This window comes from Plasmodium vinckei, assembly GCF_900681995.1.
Source record: "Plasmodium vinckei vinckei genome assembly, chromosome: PVVCY_11".
Classification (NCBI taxonomy): domain Eukaryota; phylum Apicomplexa; class Aconoidasida; order Haemosporida; family Plasmodiidae; genus Plasmodium; species Plasmodium vinckei.
The window spans coordinates 1,704,318-1,725,997 of NC_051303.1; the positions used below are offsets into that span (position 1 = coordinate 1,704,318).

General features: G+C 22.5%; 6 protein-coding genes across 6 annotated transcripts; 4 read left to right on the forward strand and 2 right to left on the reverse strand.

The window, feature by feature from the left end:
* Nucleotides 1-1,276: 1,276 nt before the first annotated feature.
* PVVCY_1104840 (fam-b protein) lies at nt 1,277-2,069 on the forward strand (the record flags this gene model as incomplete). Its single annotated transcript, XM_037634580.1, has 2 exons — nt 1,277-1,279; nt 1,410-2,069. 2 exons carry the CDS (start codon nt 1,277-1,279, stop codon nt 2,067-2,069), a joined length of 663 nt encoding a protein of 220 aa, XP_037490665.1.
* A 739-nt stretch (nt 2,070-2,808) lies between these two features.
* Nucleotides 2,809-4,307, reverse strand: PVVCY_1104850 (fam-a protein; the record flags this gene model as incomplete). Its single annotated transcript, XM_037634581.1, has 6 exons — nt 2,809-2,883; nt 3,040-3,270; nt 3,361-3,464; nt 3,634-3,703; nt 3,798-4,035; nt 4,177-4,307. 6 exons carry the CDS (start codon nt 4,305-4,307, stop codon nt 2,809-2,811), a joined length of 849 nt encoding a protein of 282 aa, XP_037490666.1.
* Nucleotides 4,308-8,094: 3,787 nt separating this feature from the next.
* Nucleotides 8,095-10,320, forward strand: PVVCY_1104860 (PIR protein CIR protein; the record flags this gene model as incomplete). Its single annotated transcript, XM_037634582.1, has 3 exons — nt 8,095-8,151; nt 8,281-9,957; nt 10,048-10,320. The coding sequence occupies 3 exons, from the start codon at nt 8,095-8,097 to the stop codon at nt 10,318-10,320; spliced, it is 2,007 nt and encodes a 668-aa protein (XP_037490667.1).
* Nucleotides 10,321-11,822: 1,502 nt separating this feature from the next.
* On the forward strand, nt 11,823-12,834 carry PVVCY_1104870 (CIR protein PIR protein; the record flags this gene model as incomplete). Its single annotated transcript, XM_008628042.2, has 2 exons — nt 11,823-11,855; nt 11,992-12,834. 2 exons carry the CDS (start codon nt 11,823-11,825, stop codon nt 12,832-12,834), a joined length of 876 nt encoding a protein of 291 aa, XP_008626264.2.
* Nucleotides 12,835-14,657: 1,823 nt separating this feature from the next.
* PVVCY_1104880 (CIR protein PIR protein) lies at nt 14,658-17,465 on the forward strand (the record flags this gene model as incomplete). The annotated part of the gene is made up of 3 exons (XM_037634583.1): nt 14,658-14,675; nt 14,817-17,108; nt 17,193-17,465. The coding sequence occupies 3 exons, from the start codon at nt 14,658-14,660 to the stop codon at nt 17,463-17,465; spliced, it is 2,583 nt and encodes an 860-aa protein (XP_037490668.1).
* Nucleotides 17,466-18,492: 1,027 nt separating this feature from the next.
* Nucleotides 18,493-19,932, reverse strand: PVVCY_1104890 (fam-a protein; the record flags this gene model as incomplete). Its single annotated transcript, XM_037634584.1, has 6 exons — nt 18,493-18,516; nt 18,669-18,899; nt 18,993-19,096; nt 19,265-19,334; nt 19,424-19,658; nt 19,802-19,932. 6 exons carry the CDS (start codon nt 19,930-19,932, stop codon nt 18,493-18,495), a joined length of 795 nt encoding a protein of 264 aa, XP_037490669.1.
* Between the last annotated feature and the right edge of the window lie 1,748 nt (nt 19,933-21,680).

Below are 21,680 nucleotides of genomic sequence, written 5' to 3' on the forward strand. Positions count from 1 at the left end.
CGAACAATATATATATTTTTATACATTTAAAATATATTATTTTTTATTTTTATTATTTATATTAAATTAAAAATAAAATATAAATTTTTTTTAACGTGTAATTGCAGGATTATAAATTTGTGGGTGACTTAAAATAGCAGCAACATATATTTCCATAAATAGCATATAACTTGTTTATATAAATTAAAATAAAAAATTTGTAATATTAAATAATAGCATCATTGTTTTACAAAAATAATATATAAAAAGGAAACTAAAAGAATAAATAATATATATTATTTAAAGCGTATTGCTTTGTGGAAAAACTTTTCATAAATAAAAAAACGAATAAAAGGATATTTAGTTTAGTTTGTATCGTTTTGTATGTCATTTTGGCTGTATCAATAGATTGCTCGGAACAGAAAGTTGTCAAAACAAAATATAAACTAGTATATAGAAAATTATATAATAGTGTTTATTTACATGTTGTGACATATCAACGAATATACATATTATTATATTTATTTCTAGCATGATCAATCTAAGACATCTGGCTTAAGAAGTAGAATCATTCGTGCTATCAAGAAAATAAACGGAAGTAACAAAAAAAATGTTATAGAATCTCAACGAGAAATCCAATTTAATAATAACAATAACAACCATTATAATTGTTATGGTTTATATGTCGACAATAATGATTTGGTTCGACTTTTTTATAGTTGTTTATGTGGTAATAATTATAGTGATTAGGAATATGATTAGGCTCTCCATTTATATATTTATGTATTAATATTTTAAGTTTATAATTGATTAGATAAATGTCAAAATAAATACAATTTGTTTATTATAAATTGTTAATATAAAATTTATAAATTTACTTACATGGAAAATATTTGGCTTATTTCATTATTGTATATAATTCGTGAAAAAATTCAGAAAATAATTAATAATTGAAATAAGATCGATCCGTTTGCTATAATTATAATATTTGTTATTTGTAAGCTTATAATTTTACATTTTATATGTACATTTATAAAATAAATAATTTTGCATTTTAATGTATATTCTGTCTTATAACATATGTTTGTGTTTTTTTATTATTTTATATAGAATTTGGCTTTAAACACACAAATTTGAGTGTGACACTGTACATTTGTTTTATTCATATATTTTTGGGTATTATTTTGTAAATACCAACCTATATATATTTTCTCTTTTTTGTAATACTACATAATAATAATTAACTTTATAAGTATCACTTTGCAACATTCAAGAACTCATTATGTAAAATATAAAAATGGTGTATCCTTTATAAAAGAATTAATATATATTTTAAAAAATAAATAATATAATATTTACATCCATAAATACTTTTATTGAATAGAATTAAATTTATTACAACGGCACATAAATTAATTCTATAGAAATAGAAAAAATTAATAAATAATAGGATATTAACAGATGTAGACAATCAATTTTATTTTAATAATTTTTATGAATTAAATTTGAATCTTGTAAATCAATTTAATGACTGTAATGATGATAAAGAAATAATACATCTTCGAAATATTATAAATTCACATGTAAAGAAGTATAAAGAAAGTAATACGTTACCCAATTTAAATAATGTAGATAAAAAAACGAAAAAGTTAATCTACAAACTTCAAAAAGAATTCGAAGAAGCAGAAAAAGAGATTGATAATATAAGGAATGATGAATTAGCAATAAAACCAATACAAGATAAAAGAATAACAAAAAAAGATGAAAATATTTCTCTACTAGAGCACGAAGATTTTAAAGAATTGGAAAATTACGAAAATATTTCGAAGAGTAAATACGATTTTGAAAGTGAATATAATGAAATTACATCAAGTATTAGATATAAGAAAATACAAATTTATGAAAATATGAAGAAAATATATCAGAAATTTATTAAGAATAGTATAATGTTTTGTGTAGGTGGTTTTATGGTAGTGTCATTAGGAGTGTATAACTCAATAATATTACCTATATTGTATATGGGTTACATGGTTAAGAAAATGTGGAAACTCCTTAAACTGGACATAAAAAAAGACAAATTATCAAGATAACCACTCTTTATTATTATGTTTTATTATATTTATTTAAATTATTAAAAATAATATATTTAATATTTTATCCCATGTAAGATTACATTTTGCACTTTATAGAATAATGAAATTTGATTTAATTGTTTGTTTTATTATTACAAAATTTTTAATTTAATATATAATCACGTTATGTATTTAATTTTTCTTTTTTTAGTGTTTGTAAAAAACTCATTTACCATTATGTACATGCATATATACTACATATTAATGAATTTGTAATATAGTCATTTTTAGTTAATACTTATAATGATTTTAAAAAACTTAATTTAAATGTATTTATTAATAAAATTATAAGCTATATTGGGGGATATGGTTTAGATTTATTAATTTGTTTACGATTTTATAATATTTATTTGTCTATAAATGCTGATCAAATATATTTACAATTTTTGTGTGTTTAATCTCGAGATGGTGTCTATGTTTGTAAAAAAATGAGCAGTAAGCATTAAATGAAAGGAATACCATAAATAAAAAATCTTCATAAATAATAACAGTTATATTTGTAGCATCGACAAAATGAATCCATGCAGATGCATCCTAATATTAAAAGACAAACAAATAACATACAAAAAAAAGCATTCTTAAAACAAAAAAAACCTTATTATGGTAATTTAAAGCAACATTATGTATGGAAATAAATCGTTTTATTAAATAAATTTTCTAATATTACAGTTCTGAAAAATCAATATGAAATATAAATTTATATATTAATATGATAGCACTTATAATATGATCCACAAAAGCAATTGGGTTTAATCAAAGAGTGTCCATCAATCTAAGAAGAAAAACATAAATTGGTAAATATATAAAATGTTTAAATTTTTTGCAAATTATAATATATATTATAAATATGCACATTTATTTAAAACAATATTTTTTTAACAAATGTTTAAATAAGTTATTATGTTATTAAAATTTGTATATCGCTTACAGATCCGATATAGGTGACATTAGTACTGCCTTTATAATATTGAATGTAATATCCAGCTAGGTTAACAAACGTTTTTTTTAATTTTCCTTTTCTAATATCTTTTTCAGAATTAATGTTAGTTTTGAATGAATTTGCTTTTTTTACGATTGTGTTTTCGTATTTTTTTTTGGAAGGGTTGTGATCATTTATATCTGCTGATACATAGGCAATTATAGTTGTAATTTCTGATATCTACAAAATTAATAAAAATATATTGGATGAACTATTGTGAATAATATGAAGAATATGGTTTTTTGGGGGACGAAAAAAAAATTTCCTTACTTGAACCTTTGTAGCTAAAGCATAAAAGTATTTCTGAGGGGATCCACATTTTTTTTTGTAACGTTGTTGTATTATTACTAAATTTGGGTTGTACACACGAGCAACTTTTAAAAAAATAATAATTTTGCATTATGTAAATTAAAATATTATGAATTTGAAGATATGGAAAACAATAAATAATATCATATAACAATGGGAGCAATAAATCATGAAATGCTGAATAAATAGTAACAATAATATGTTAAGTTGAATAATTATTTATGTTTTGTATACTTTTAACATCGCCATTATTGAAAGGACTGGGATGATTGGGATCCCATATCTCGTTTATTGTATCATTATACTAATGGAAACATAGAGAAATATATGTATAAAATTATAATCATTTTTTAATTTTGATTGAGTTTATAAAATTAATATTGTTCTTTTGTAGATACCTTATCGGAACCACAAACCATATAATCAATTCTTTCAATATCTGTATGGTTTTCAAGTTTTTTTATACATAAATCCACATCAGGATTATTGTAATTTGTATATGTTTTATAACCTCCCACGCATGCAACATGAGATTCTAAATGTTTTACAGCTTCGTTCATAAGTTCTTCCGCTTCTTTAGTTTCTTTTGGGTTGGTACATAATAGGTCCTTGTTTTTTTCATATATTTCTTCTGAACTATCATTGATAAAAATGGACATATTTTTAATGTTTACAAAAATAAAGTTATTGTATTTATATTATAACATTATTGCACAGGTATGTATTTAATATTTTCATAATGAAATATGTAATATATATATTGTTGTATTTTCTTACGTAGCATAACTATTTTTTGATTTGGATTTTTTATTTTTTCTTCGAATAGCCTCAGCTGCAAGGGTTTCATTATTCAGATACACTGAAACACTTAAAAGAAAAAAAACAATTTGAATATAAAACTTATTCATTTTGAACTTTAGAAAGAAAATAATAAAATATATATTAGTATTTTTTTAATTAAAAATTAATAGCTTGAAAAATAGCATAAATATAATTAAAATTGAAGCAAATAATTTTCTCCAATAAAGCATAAAAAACAAATATTTGTTTTAAAAAAATACAAATTATTATTTAAATAGCAAAATTTATGATTTTATCAGATTTATAACTTTAATATATTTTTTATTTAAATAATTTAATCATAAAACGGCGTCAATAGAAGAAGATTTCATAAATAATGAATATCAAAAATTTTATGATTTATAATTTCATTAATATTATAATATTTAAAATAAATAATTTTGATTATATTATATAAACGATATTTTTAATATATAACATTATGAATACGTAAGTTTTATATTTTTATAATTGATTAAACTCAATTTAAAATTTATAAAACGTCTTATTGCATGTGGAATCACATATAAATATTTTATTTATATGTAATAGAAAAAAACTGTCGTTTTTACATATAGAAAATCAATAATTATAAATAAAAATATAAAAGCAAGAAAATAATATAAAATACATATATGCTTTATTAATAATTATATTAAATCGTTGTTTTGATATTTTTTTCTATTTGTTTTACAAAATTTCATCGAGAATACATCGTTTTTAATACAAAGGATGTCTATTATATTTTTAAATATAAAAATAATTTAATTTAATTTGAGAAATGCAGCTAATTTTATGCTACTAATATTATTATAATAACAGTATTTTTTACTTCATCATAATAATAGTATGATAAAATATATATGATGATAAATCGCGTTTTCTGTATTTTTTTTATGCTTTTAATACAAATTTTACTAAATACCATTTTTCTATCAAAATTGCTAATTTTATAAAAATTATTTATTGGTGGTAATATTGATATCCATATTTTTTTTATAAATTAACACAAATTATAAATTGCTTTTAATAGCGAAACAAAGTATATATAAAATTAAAAAAAATACAAATAAATAAAATATAAAAATAAAATAATGAAATATAAGTTGTAAAATCAAGAAATATATATACACACATAAAATAAAATAAATTAATTTGTTTATTTTAATTTTTTCGATATCGAGGTGTTCAAGTATTATGGGTCAAGGTTATGCATAATGGGTTATTGTTTCGTTCACTGAATTTTTGTTTTGATTTCGGGTTCGGGGTATATTGTAATTTAATTCTTTATAATTTGATAATATTTTTGTCTGTGAATGTTGATTAAATATTTGTCTATCCCCGTATGTTTTATCTCAATATTATGTCTAAATACGCACCACAAAAAGGACATAGCCATTAATATGAAAGGGGTCGAATAATATATTTTACATAAGATACAATACCTTCATCAAATTCGATTGTATATATTGCATGTGGCAATATTATAACTTCACATTTTATAATTTATTTCTAATTTTGTCTAACTATATATAAGAACCCTTATTATATATTATATAAGGCGTGTTAACCCATAGCTATGTTGAACCATGAGTAACACAGTATGTTTCTTTGTTTGATGGAGCATTTTATTTAGTAAAGCTTATAATTCGTGTCATTATTATTTTAATTTAAATTATAGCTTTCCAAGCAAACAATATAGTAATCTCATATACGAGGTTATAACATATAATTATATTCATTTGGACCAATTGCTTACATTATGATATACTTTCAGGTTAATTGGTATATGTTTAATATTATTTAAACATAATACTAATATATAATAGGTAATCATAAAATATGGATTCATTAAATATCGATCGAGATTCGACAATACAACATATCTATAAAAGATGTTTTATGTATATAACATTTTTAATAACACAATAAAAATTAAACTATATATAGAATATTTTAAGTTTTAATTGTAGTTACTGTTATCTTTTTCTATTTCTTTATATTTGTATTCAAATTAATTAGTATGAATATTAGTTGCTTTATAAGCTTTAATTTATTTATCATAAAGTCATAATAATAGGTTAATCATTATTAATTTTTAAATTTTATAGTTTTGAGGTATATATATATTATATTTAGAATAGTTAAAAAATAAAATATAAAATGTTAATAAAATTTTATATATATTTTGTTCTAATGATTTTTATAATAATTAAAAAAAATTAAGTATATATGATTAGGGTTATTATTATATGCCTATAAATATAAGATAGTAAATATTCTACAAATAATATTGAAATATTATTTTTTATTGTAAAAAATTCATATAATTAAATATTAATTTTATCGAAAAAACACATAATAATTAATTTTATTTAAACAATAATATTTATACTAGGCTATTATATATGCACAAACTTATTTATATTTTAAATATAGTGCTATTACGAAATAATATATGCCCTAAAATGTTGCACTTTAAAACAATGAAGCATGGAAAATTAGTAATTGGTTTAAAGTATTTCTCTTGAGTGCATTAATTATCTCATTGTAGTGTACAGTGGTATATCAGTAACAATAATAATATAAGATTAATATATTATTAAATATGAACAAATATAATATTTTATTTGATACGCTATACGGATATAAATTCATTATATATATTATTAATCGGATGATAGAATTAAAATGGTATGCATACAGGATCAAATGAAGGATTATAGCATTTATTTAAGCCTTAATGTGGTAATATTAGAATTAGCACGACAAAAAAACAATATTAATTAAAGTAACAATTATATAATTTTCACTAAAAATACATTTATCCTATTATAGAAATAAATAAAATTTCATTACAAATTATGCAATGTAAAATATATGTTTAGATTATAAGTATAAATGTGTACTTAAAATGGTAGGTAGCTCATATTATATTGATTCTCAAATTAATTAATTATTCTAACCAAAGTATTTATAGAATTTTTAAATAAAAATTAATATATTAAATTATATTTATTTTCTTTATTATTTAAAATACATTTATTAATCATTTATATATTAAATAGATAATACGAATGAAAAGAATAATATACATTTTATATATAATAACTATTACCCCCAAACTAATTTATATTCATGATTCATTTTAATTGCAATAGCTCAATCAATATATTTGTATATTATGCTTTTTTAATTTAAAAAATTAGATACTATATACACTCAAAACTATTGATTAAGATAAATAATAATATTATATTTCATTTATTTAGAAAAGGAAATAATATTAAATTTAAACACAAATAGTGTTTTATATTTGTTAGAAATTATATAAAAAAGTGTAATATTTCACGTTGAACAATAGCATATATCAATACATGGTATTCAAATAATGAGATACAAATACATTTTTAACAATTATAGTAATAACACATTTTTAATTCTTTATATATTTATAATAATATAAAATTGGTTATGTTTTTACTATAAATCAAGAAAATGGATAGTTCTATATGTAGAAGCGTATAATAATTAGAAAATGTGTTTTATTTAAACTTATTAAAATGTTACACAAAATAATACAATGAAGCTATTCCGAATATTATTAAGAACAGCGATATTCGCATATGATAAAAATGTTTCGAACAAATCACAAAATAAGGATACTTACCTAAATTGTAGTAAAAGTGAATATATGTTTTATTTTATTATATGGTTGTATATTAATTTTAAATTGATATTATTATTGAGAAAAATGCTAATAGTGTGTTTAACTACTGGAAATTTCACATATTAAGGCAAATAATTGGATAAATTTTTTGATGGAGTATATAAGTTTTATGTAAAAACAATAGGATGCCAATCAACAGTTTAAAAATGAACTTATATCCCTATGGACAAACACTAAAAATGGTAAATAACTTTATTTTAAAATAAAACATATCTATCCTTAATTTTATTATGTTTAATTTACATTTAAATAATATTAAATTTTATTTGATAAATTTTGAATTAATGTATATTTTTATAACTATTTCTTAGTGTGAATTTCTTATTAAAGGTGATAGTTATTTTAAAGGTAAAAATGTCGATACGACGAAAATTAACAAAGAAATATCCATCAAAAGTTATTGTAGTAACGATGATTGTAAAACAAATGAAGAACGTATTAATGCTTTGACCGTATATATATATATGAAATTCAAAAATTCAATAAGAAAAACTAATTATAATAAGTATGATGAATGTTTCTTGATGTGGGTAAGTGATAAATTATTTAGGATACATAGCAAAAGCAAAGGCAAAAAGGATAAAACACGTTATATTGATACTATTATTTTAAAAAGTGCTTATGAGAAATATTTAAAGAATCATAAAGTAAAATTGGATTATTGGGAACTTTTTGATAGTATAAAGGGTTTGAAAGAAGCTTATCTTAGGTATATGGCCGAATTTTATTTATTACTTATTAGAATATGTAAAACAGTTGTAGATTATAAAGATAACGGTGCTGGAAGTAATAATCTTTCTAAATATTCTGACCATTGCCTTACTCAATATAGAAGCCTTTATTTAAGCATTTCTGAATGCAACTCATATCTTCGTTTATTGAATAAATTAAAAGGTATATATGATGATTTTAGAAGTTATGCTATTAAGAAAAATCCTTCAAACAATAATTTAGAAATTAATCTTAAAAAACTGACAAACCCAGATGGAGAAGAGATGGACGCGGTGAGATATTTTAAACCATATAAAATCACTAATAAAAAATGTTATTCTCAAAAAAAAAAAGCGGGCCCACCACCATTACAATCTTCTTCAAAAAAAGAACCACCGCCGCCACAATCAGAACCACCATCATCACAAAAATCTCAAGGAGGGTCAAATGGTCAAGATCCACCAAACATTTCAGACAGTAGTAAAAAAAATACAGGGGGGGGTGGAAGTGGCGGAGACGTAAATCCTGGTGATGGATCAAATGGTTCCACATCAAGTACATCAGAAGGATCCTTTGATTGGGGGTCATCAATTTTTAAATTTATATTAAATGGAGCGGAAAATTTGAAAAAAACTTCCGAATTTATTCACAAAAATCAGGAAAAGGTTAAAGAAGTTACGGATAAAATCAGTAATGTATATAATGACGCTAAGGATAATTTAAAAAATGTTTACGATAAATCTAATAAATATTTAAATAATTTTATTAGTAATGTAACTAGCCATTTGAATAGCATCGGTGCTCCTTCTAAACCAGATGGTAACCCGTCTGAACCCGAAAAATCAATAAATGGAAGAGATTCACCAAGCCAGTTACCATCAAATTCACAACCAATTATGCCACCATATCCATCACCAAATCCACTGCCAACTTCTCCACAAGATCCACAACTACCTTCATCACCAGACCCAATACAACAAAAACAACCATCTCCCCAACCACAACCTAACACACAGCAAATCCCAGATGTCCCAGCTCAAGTCAATCAACCTAACTCCCAACAAATTGGTCAATTGGTAAACTCACTAAGTTCTAACCCAAATTTGAAAAAAACATGGAATATATTTCCAACTACATGGAATGGATCAGGGGATTGTAAACCCGAAATAAAATTTATGAATGCCACATTAGTATGTTGTACATCTAAGCAGTGTAGTTTAACTGGTGTTTCGGTTACACTTATTTTAATACCCATTATTTTATTAATTGCATATAAGGTAAATAATAATATAATTACTAAATACAGCATTTTTAAAGAATTTTTATTATTGTAAAAAAATATATATTCCCCTATATTTTTATTTTAGTGTTTATCGTTTGGATCATCAAAAAAATCGGAAAAAAAAAACATGAAGAGAGTTATAAAATTAGTTGATGGAAACAGAAAGACAAAAATAATTATAAGTTCAGATGATAGGATCAAACGCCTAAAACCGGTTATAAATTCAGTTGGTAGAAAAAAAGATCCATTATTAAATATATACAAACTTATGCAGGCTGATCCTATACCATTTATTAATTTATTTTTTTTGTTAATTTTTTTTGTCTATAAAAGAAAATCCGATTGTTTGGAATTATAAATTTAATTAATAACTTATATTTTGGGATTAATATTCTATGAACCTTATTTTAAAACTCGATATAATTATTAAAAATTATAAATAAGTAAATTCGTTTATTACTATTATTATATGTAAATGAACTCATAAGTGTAATTAAAATATATATTTATATAATTATAATACGAAATTATATATTATTATAATATATAAAGATGATGTTGTTAGAATGGTTCACTTAATTTTCATTTATATATTTATTTATATAATTCTAAGAATAAAAACATTATTAAAATAACGAATGAAAAAAAAATATATATTTTATAAAATCATTTATTATTGTAAAAATTAATAATAAAATCTGAAAAAAATGTCCCTTTAAATCCTTGCTATATGCTACATACAATTGTTTTCTATAAATATTCAGTAAAAAATTATATATGATACTTTCTAACATAGATACATAAGTATTTGTTTTATTGAATGAATGATAAATCAATAACATATAAGAGTGCATTATAAATGTACCAATGTTATATATTTTGTTAAGGATACAATTCAGGATATACGGTTTTATGTTATAAAAAACTTAACAAATAAAAAAAAGTTAAAAACCAAATTCATGTTAAATGTCTTTTTTTTATTTCATATTAGTATGTATTATATTATTAATGTTTGTAAATCATCATTTTTTAATCTAAAATAGCATTATTTATCTTAGGATTTTTAATAAATTACTTAGATCATATACATTAATAGCTATAATAATAAAATATATAAGACAAATGAGCAATGCATAGCATTTAGCAAATATTATATATATAAAAAGAGCAAATATATTTTATTTTGTCCTCTCAAGGCGCAATATAGCAATCTAATTACACATATTTTTTTATTATGCTTAAAAATTTTCAACAATAGTTATTTAATTGTTATATATTTAATATTTACTAATTATTATTTTAAAAATGGTTTGGATTCAAAGACTTATTTAAGCTTAAAATGGCTCAATAATACGGTTTCAGTGCTAATTGTTATTTTAAACCGTATAAAGAGGCTCAAAATGTATTATAAAATAACCCAATAAGGTATATTTCTAAATTGAAGTATATAGGAATAAAAATAAAGTTATTGGATTTATTAAAATCGGCCATGAATTTATCTATATTAAATAATAATAATATAAATTTATGTAATTTGAATAGAAAATGAAACATGTAACTTAATTTAAAAATATTATAATTTTAGAAACAACTATATAAAACTGTAATATGTCGTATTAAATAACTATTTATATATTTTTAAGGATTATAGTAATAATAGCATTTTTGTATAAATGTATCATATATACATATGGCAAAAGTATATTAACCAACTCTCCATTTAAGGTAATTTCGATAATTGCCATAAAATAAGTATATCATGTCTAACGAAATATAATTGGTATGCAAAGAGGTTAAATAGATACAACAAATATTTACGTAATATATATAAATATTATTATCCCTTATAATCTTCAAATTATGGCAAAGCCAAGTTGTGATATTGAGAAAGTGGTATACAATTTTTTAAATAAAATATTCTCTTCCCATGTGTTTTATATGTTGTATCGCCCATAAATTATATTAATTTCCATTTTATTAGAATTTATATTAATACGTTTTTTGTTTAATTCATAAAATATATTTGTAGTATAAAGAATTTGGTACGATCGATAGCTATTTTTATGAGGAGGAAAATAATGGAACAACATCTCTAATATCTAAAGGACTAATCGACAATTATTGTCATTACGAGAATAAATCAGGAAATGGTAATTGTCATAATGATTATTTTGAAATGACTAGTTCTAGTGTTATTCATTTGATAAATAATTTAAAGGGGAAGTGTGGTTTAGATTTTGATAAACTTGCCGAATACGCTATTTTATGGTTAAGTTTTAAACTAAATAAAAAGCCACAACATAAATTCGCCAAATTAAATGATTTTTATAATAGTCATATAGAAAATAATAAGTGTTATAATGATATAATAAAAGATAGTCCTAGTATGACTTATAAGAAAATTATAGATACAAAAAAAGATTTGATGAATATTAAAGAAATATCTAAATTTGATGGTCCATTTAGTATATTATATTATTTGTATTATGGAATTAGTGATGTAGTTATTGATTGCGGAGAAAATTTGAAAATTGCTAATAGTTTTGTTAATCAATTTAATGATCTCAATAATGATCCTAATAATAAAGAAAACAGTTCATATAATAAATTGTTATCTACATTATCAAATGATTATAACAATTTAAAAAAATTATATAAAAAGAAATCTTGCGATTTTCCAGATCCTCCAGGATTAACCCCCCAAACAAGTCCTGTAGATAATTCTGTAAAAGTTTCTGGGCAAACATTTGGGGAGACTTCTGAAGGTACATCATCAAATTCGTTGATAGCAAGCAAATTAATTCCAGCCTTATTGACATTTTCTGTAATACCAGTTTTCTTGGGAGTTGCTTATAAGGTAAATAATAAGTAATTAAAAACTATAATATTTAAATTATATTTTTGTGATCCCTTATATGCGTTTATCAAAAAATATATAATTTACCATTTTTATATTAGTATTCATTTTTTGGAATTGATAAACTATTTCAAAGACAATATATAAGAAACAAATTAAAAAAAATAAAGAATAAAATGAATCATTATATATGATTCGATAAATAGTGATAATTCCAGGAACAATAATAATGATTGATATATGTTAATATGTCTATTTGGAAACAAGAAAATTTTGACAATATTTTTTAACGATAATTTTTGTGTCTATATGAATAATTGAATAATATAATCAATAAAATATAAAATTAATATGCATATTATTGCATTTTTGTATTGTTTTTGTATAATTTGTATATGATTTTACATAGTGGGTCAGGGTTAAGGTTGTGTTTGTGGAACCCATAAATGGGTTAAGGTTAAGTACCACATTACATTTTATTTGCATAATTTTTAATAATTTGATAATATTTATTAGTTTAACGAATTATTTTAAACATATATATGAAATAAGTTATTAAAAACATGTATAAGACAAATTATAACAATTGAATTTCGTGTTAATATAACTTAGTGGTAATTGTCTTTAGCCATGTATTTTTTGTTAATTTGTGTTTAATTGTGTTATGGGGAAATCGATCAAATGTCGGAATTGATACAGAAAAATAAATCCAAATTATCGATTTGATTTTATAATATAACATCGATTTAAATAATTTAATATTTATTATGAAAAATTGTGGGGAAAATGGAAATAAGGAAAAAGCATAAAAACGTTTGGAAATTTAGTTGATAAGAAAATGGAATTAATTAATATTGAGAATGCTATTCAGTCGACCCCGTCCATTTATTAATTAATTTTTTTAATTATAAAAGGGAAAATATTATTTATATGCTAAATAAATAATAAGGATGAAAAGAATAATATGCACTTTATATATACTAACTATGATCCTAAAACTAATTTATATTCATGATTCATTTTAATTGTAGTAGCTCAATTAATTTAATGTGTATATTACACATTTTTAATTTTCCAAATTAGATAAGATGTGCACTTGAAACTATTCATTATTATATTTATATATAAAGAAATGTTAGTACATAAGCAAAGTTATTACATATTCTAAAGTGAATTATTAATTAAGATAATTAAACGTATTATATTTATTTATTTAGAAAAAAGAATAATATTAAATTTAAACATAAATAGTGTTTTATACTTGTTGTAAATTATATAAAAAAGTGTAGTATTTCACGGTGAACAATAGCATATATCAATACATGACATTCAAATAATGAGACAGATACATTTTTAACAATTATAGTAATAACACATTTTTAATTCTTTATATATTTATAATAATATAAAATTGGTTATACTTTTACTATAAGTCAAGAAAATGGATAGTTATCTAATGTAAGAACGTATAATAATTAGAAAATGTGTTTTATTTAAACTTATTGAAATGTTACACAAAATTATACAATGAAGCTATTCCGAATATTATTAAGAATAGCGATATTTCGCATATGATAAAAATGTTTCGGACAAATCACAAAATAAGGATACTTGTCTAAATTGCAACAAAAGTTAATATAAGTTTTATTTAATTATATTATTGTATATTATTTTAAACTATTATTATTATTAAGAATAATACTAATAGTGAGTTTAACTACTGGAAATTTTATATAGAGGAATCAAGCTATTTTTTAACCTATTTTGTTGCAGTATATATATTTTATATAAAAACAAAATGATGTCAATCCACAAATTAAAAAGACAATTCCATTACAATGGAAAGCGAAGTATTGGTAAATAAATTTATTTTAAAATAAAACATATTTATCCTTGATTTTATTGGTTCTGTATTATATATAAATCATATTATATTTTATTTTAATAAAATTTGGATGAATACATATTTTTATTAATTTTTATAAATATTTTCTTAGTGTGGATTTCTTAATATAGCTGATAGTTATTTTATTGGTAAAGATGTCGATACGGATAGAATTAACGATGAACCAGCCATCAAAAATTATTGCTATAATGGTGGTTGTAAAACAAATGGAGAACGTATTAATGCTTTGACCATATATATACTTATGCTATTCAGAAAATCAATAGATAAAGATAATTATAATGATTATGATGAATGTTTCTTGTTATGGATAAGTGATAAATTATTTGAGATACACAACAAAAGCGAAGACAAGGACAAAAACCAAAATATTACTTTAAATGAAGCTTATGACAAATATTTAAAGAAACATAAAGTAATAATGGATCATTGGCCTCTTTTGGATAATATAAAGGGTTTGAAAAATGCTAAACTTAAAGATATGAGCGAATTTTATAAATTACTTAATAAAATATGTATAACAATTTCAGATTATAATGACGCTGAAAGTAATAACATTACTAAGAACTCTGAAGAATGTTCTAATCAATATATGATTCTTCACAATCGTTTTTCTGGATGCAAGTCATATCTTAATTTATTGAATCAATTAAAATATATATATGATGAATTTAGAAATACTGCTATGAAAGAAATTAAAGAAAACAAATCAATTACTCTTCACCCACTTAAAACAAAAGATGGAGTAGAGATTCGATCGTCGAGAGTTTTTAAATCCTATGACTTTAATAATCCAAAATGTCAATCCCAAAAAAAAAAATCTCCAAGCCCCCCCCAAGCGGGTCCATCAGTATTACTACATTTTTCAAAAGAAAAACCACCGCCACAACCTTTAAACCAACTAAAAGATAGTCAACACAAAACACCACCATCTTCACAAAACAGTAATGCATTACCAAAAACTAAAACAGAAAAATCAAGTTCATCAAGTGTACAAGACGCTTCTAAAATTAATTCAAAGACTTCAGACAATAGTGAAGGAAATACAAGGGAAGGAAGTGGTGATACAGGAAGTTCAAATAGTAGATCCGGAAACGTTGATGATGGATTAAATGATCAAGTAGGTTCCGGTGTTGAAAATATGAATAATGGAGTTAAAGAACCCGAAGCTCCAAGTGATGGGAAAGGCAGTCAAGTAAGTAAAGCTGATGGAACAAATGGTGAATCGGTTGGTACAGATATTGGAAAAGGAGGACCAGAAGATGGACCAGGAGTTGGATCAGGAGGTTTGGATAATGGGCAATGCATCAAAGATAGTAAACCAGGGAGTTCAAATAGTGAAATCAGAAATACTGGTGGTAAATCAAGTGATAAGGATTCATCGGGTAACACAGAAGATAAAAAGAATCTCCAAACTGATCAAAGTATTACACAAGGTAATTCGCTGAAGCAACACGAAGGTTTGAGTATATCAGGCGGTTCAGTAGATGGAGTAGATGATTCAACAAAACATAAAGGATCCACAAATAAGGCAATGGAAAAACATCAACAAAATGACTCTCTAGAATCAAATCTGAAAGAAAAACCACAAGATAGCCAGAAAGAAACACAACAACTACAAGAACCAGAACAACAACAGCCACAGCCTTCAGAACAACCAAAAGATAACCAACGTGAAACATCACAGCCATCTGTATCACAAACAGGGTTAACAAATGAACAAAGAACCTCAGATATACCACCAAAAGGTCCATCGAGTGAACAAAAAGATCCAGATGATGACACAGAAAATCGAAAGAGTCCCCAAAGTGATTCAAAGGACCATGGCCAAACTCCAGTTATCAATAAAAGAGATTCCAATGATGGGCCGGGTGGTGGAACAAGAGGCACAAGTAGTGTATCAGGTGGTCAAATATCTAATGGTAGCCAAAGAGGTGCAAATACCAGTCAACAAGGTAAAAGCGGTGGATCAGGTCATGGTACAGGTAATCAAGGAAGTTCAAGCCATCAAGGAGGAGATACAGGTGGCGATAAAGGAAGTCAAGATGGGTCAGACCGAAAAGAGGGTAAACCACCCACATCTAATGATCCATCACCCACTCAAAAAGATTTAAATCAACAAAATTCATCAGATACATCACAAACTCAAGAACAGAGAACGTCTCATGACACGTCTGGAAACCAAAATCCTGATCAAACCGATCAAGAAGGATCTCAAAAAATAGTGTCAGATCCAGTGATTATACCAACAAATCCTGAATGTGGAATAAAAGGAAATGGAATAACAGGAATAGATGATGGAAATGTATTAAAAAAATACAAAAAAATTGTAATTTCAATTATAGTTATTCTAATGCCCATTACTTTAACTATTCTGTACAAGGTAAATAAAAGAAAATTATGATATGTACTATTTTTAAAATATTTCCTCATAAAACATTATATATTTTTCATAATTTTATGTTAGTATTTGTCATCTGGATCGAGAAAAGAATTGACGAGAAAAAAAAACATGAAAAAGGTTATAAATTCAATTGGAGGAAAAAAACAAATACAAATAATTATAAAATCATCTAATCAAAAAAATAATACTAAAAAATCTATAAATTCCGTTTATAAGGAAAAATCTCCATCATTAAATATATACAAACTTATACAGGCCGATCCTATGCCATTTATTAATTTATTTTTTTTGTTAATTTTTTTTGTCTATAAAAGAAAACGAGACACCATAGAATGATAAATTTAATTAATGTCTTATATTTTTTGTAAAGTTCAGATGTTTATGATTCTGTATTTAAAAGTACATATAAATATGTAACAATAATAAACAATTAAATTCGCTTATTGATATAAATGATTATGCTCAATGAGATAAATAAAATATTATTTTTATGTAATAGTTGAATATAACATTATCATTTTTTATTTTCATAATATATATAAAGATGCCATTTTCAAGGATTATTAATGTCTGATTATTATTTTTTTCCAAAGCTTTATTAATAACAGCATTTAATAATATATAAAGCCTTTTAAAAAAATAATTTTATTATAAATTAATTATTTATTATTGAAAAATGCTACAATTTTTCTAAAATGTAAAATATGCATTTTAAATTCCTATTATATGCCACATATAATTGTTTTCTATAAATATTCAATAAAAATTATATACAAATATTTGTTTTATTGAATGAATAATAAATCAATACCATAAAATATATCATTGTTACATATATTTTAAGGATCCAATTTGGAATATGCGATTTTATATTTTAAAAAACTGGATAAATGGAGAAAGAGTTAAAGACAGAATTTAAGAGTCAAAAAACGAAAGAGGAAAATGAACCATTAATAACTTATTTATATGACATCAATTGATATAATTAAGACATGTCCTATTTGGAAGTAATTAATTTTCAATGAACGTTATTTGGTTTATAAGAACATCTAAAATCACAAAAATAATAAAAGACAAACACAACTTATCGATTTTGAGTACAAAAAGTGAATTATCATAATAATATGAAAATATACCATAAAGAAACATTTTTCATAAATTATAATACTTATGATTGTAGTTTTCATGAATTAATACATATAGATACATCCTAATATTAAACGACATAAACAAATTATATACACAAAACATTATTATAATGAAAATAAATCGTATTATTAACATAAATCTTCTAATATTACAGTCTGAAAATATATATATGAAGGAAAAAATAATCTAAAGCTTTTCCAATAATTCACTTTTGTTAAATGGAAGAATGTCCCTTAATCTAAGAAAAAAACATAAATGGATATATATGTAAAACGTTAAAATTTTTCAAAATATAGCATATATTATAAATATGTATATTTCGTTAAAACCGTATTTTTTTTACAATTGTGAAATAAATTATTATATTATTAAAATTTGTATATCGCTTACAGATTCGATATAGGTGACTTCAAGAGCATCGCCTTTTTTTTCAATGAGGTATCCAGCTAAGTTCACATATATTGTTATATATTTTTTATTTGTAATATGCTCGACAATTTCAAAGGTACATTTGAATGAATTTGCACGTTCTAATATTGGGTTTTTATATTCTATATTGGAAGGGTTCCAATCATTTATATCTACTGAAGCCATGGCAATTATAGTTTTGTCCTTTGATATCTACAAAATTAATAAAAATATATTGCATAAATTATTGTAAATAATATGAGAAATACGATTTATAATGAAACAGAAAAGGAAAGGTTTCCTTACTTCAGTCTTTGAAACGAAAGCATAAAAATACTTCTGATAGCCTTTAGAATTTTTTTCGCAAAATTGGCGAATAAACATTAAATTTGGATTGTAAATATGGCCAACTATTCAAAAAAAATAATTTTGCATTATGTAAAATAAAATATTATGAATTTGAAGATATGAGAAGCAATAAATAGTGTCATATAATGATGGCAATGATAAATCACAAGATATCGAATAAATAGTAACAATAATATGTTAATTTGACTAATTGATTATGTTTTGTATACTTTCAGCACGGCCTTTATTGAAAATATTGGGGGCATTGGGATTCCATATCCTGTTTATTATGGCATTATACTAATGGAAACAAAGAGAAATATATGTATATAAATTATAATAATTTTTTAATTTGGCTAATAAATTTAACATTGTTCGTTAATTGATACCTGACTGGAATCATAAATATTTAAATGAACTTTTATAATATTTGTCTCGTTGTCAAATTTTTTTATGTAATAAGATATACTATCAGTAGGATTTTGTAAATATGGTTCATAACCATCTTTGGTTGTAGCATAGTATTCTAACTGTTTTGTAGCATCGTTCATAAGTTCGATCTCTGATGTATAGTTGAGACCGCGATATGCTAAGTGCTTCCTTTCTTCATATATTTCTTCTGGACTGTCATTGATAAAAATAAACATATTTTTAATGTTTACAAAAATAAAGTTATTGTATTTATATTATAACATTTTTGTACAAATGGATATTTAATATGGTCATAATGAAATATGTAATATGTATATATGGTTGCATTTTCTTACGTAGCATAAGGACTTAATGGTTGTTTTTTTGTATCTTCTCCTGGAGCAGGCTCAGCTGCAAGGGCTCCATTATTTGCATATGAGAAAATGCTTAAAATAAATAAAGCGGTTTGAATATAAAATTTATTCATTTTGAACTTTAAAAAGAAAATATTATAATTTATATTAGTATTTTTTTTAATTAAAAATTAATATCTCGAAAAATAGCATAAATATAATTAAAATTGAAACAAATAATTTTCTCCAATAAAGCATAAAAAACAAATATTTATTTTAAAAAAATACAAATTATTATTTAAATAGCAAAATTTATGATTTTATCAGATTTATAAGTTTAATATATTTTTTATTTAAATAATTTAATCATAAAACGACGTCAATAGAAGAAAATTTCATAAATAATAAATATCAAAAATTTTATGATTTATAATTTCATTAATATTATAATATTTAAAATAAATAATTTTGATTATATTATATAAACGATATTTTTAATATATAAAATTATGAATACGTAAGTTTTATATTTTTATAATTGATTAAACTCAATTTAAAATTTATAAAACGTCTCATTGCATGTGGAATCACATATATATATTTTATTTATTATATGTAATAGAAAAAATTGTTGTTTTTACCTATAGAAAATAAATAATTTAAAATAAAAGCATGCAAAAATAAATTTAGATTAAATCTATTGTACAAACTTATTTTCTTATAATTAAAATAATGCATTCTGTACAAGTATTGATTGTTATTTGAAAAAAACATAAATATAATTTTTCGAAATTATATATCTATATCTCTGATGATAGTAGTTATTATATATTTATGTGATGAGACATACATATAAATTAGTGCATTATTTTATTTATATTTTAAATATTAAGATTAATTTTGTTATATTAAATATAACTGTTTAGTTAAACAAAAATATTCAGAACAAATATATACATTTTTATGTATTTATAATAAATTGTTATATATATTTTGTATGCATTTAAAATAAACTATATTATTTATTTTTTTTATTATTTATATTAAAGTAAAAATAAAATATTAAACATTGTTAACTTATAATTGCAGGATTATATTTTTTGGATGGTTTAAAATAGAAGTAGCATACAATTCTATTATAATATACTTTCATAAATATCAAATAATTTGTTTATATTAATCAAACTTATACAAATTGTATAAGAGAATATTGCTAATAATTTAATATTAAATAATAGCATTATTATTTTACAACAAAAATATATAAAAAGGAAGATAAAAAGAATAAATCATATATTATTTAAAGCGTATTGCTTTGTGGAAAAACTTTTTATAAATAAAAAAACGAATAAAAGGATATTTAGTTTAGTTTGTATCGTTTTGTATGTCATTTTGGCTGTATCAATAGATTGCTCGGAACAGAAAGTTGTCAAAACAAAATATAAACTAGTATATAGAAAATTATATAATAGTGTTTATTTACATGCTGTTGCATATATATTATTATATTTATTTCTAGAATGATCGATTTAAGACATCTGACTTAAGAAGTAGAATAATTCGTGCTATCAAAAAAATAAAGAGAAGTAGCAAAAAAAATGTTATAGAATCTCAACGAGAAACCCAATTAAATAATAACAATAACAAGGATTATAATGATGATAAAGATGAATTTTATTATTACAAACATATCAGAAATAAAAAGGGCAAGCGAAAACCATGTTGTTGTGGTTTGATTACTTATTATGGTTAGATATATGATTAGGCTCTCCATTTCTATATTTATGTATTAATATTTTAAGTTTATGGCTGAGTGTATAAATGTAATAATAAATACAATTTATAATAAATACATTGCTAATAGAAAACTAATACATTTACT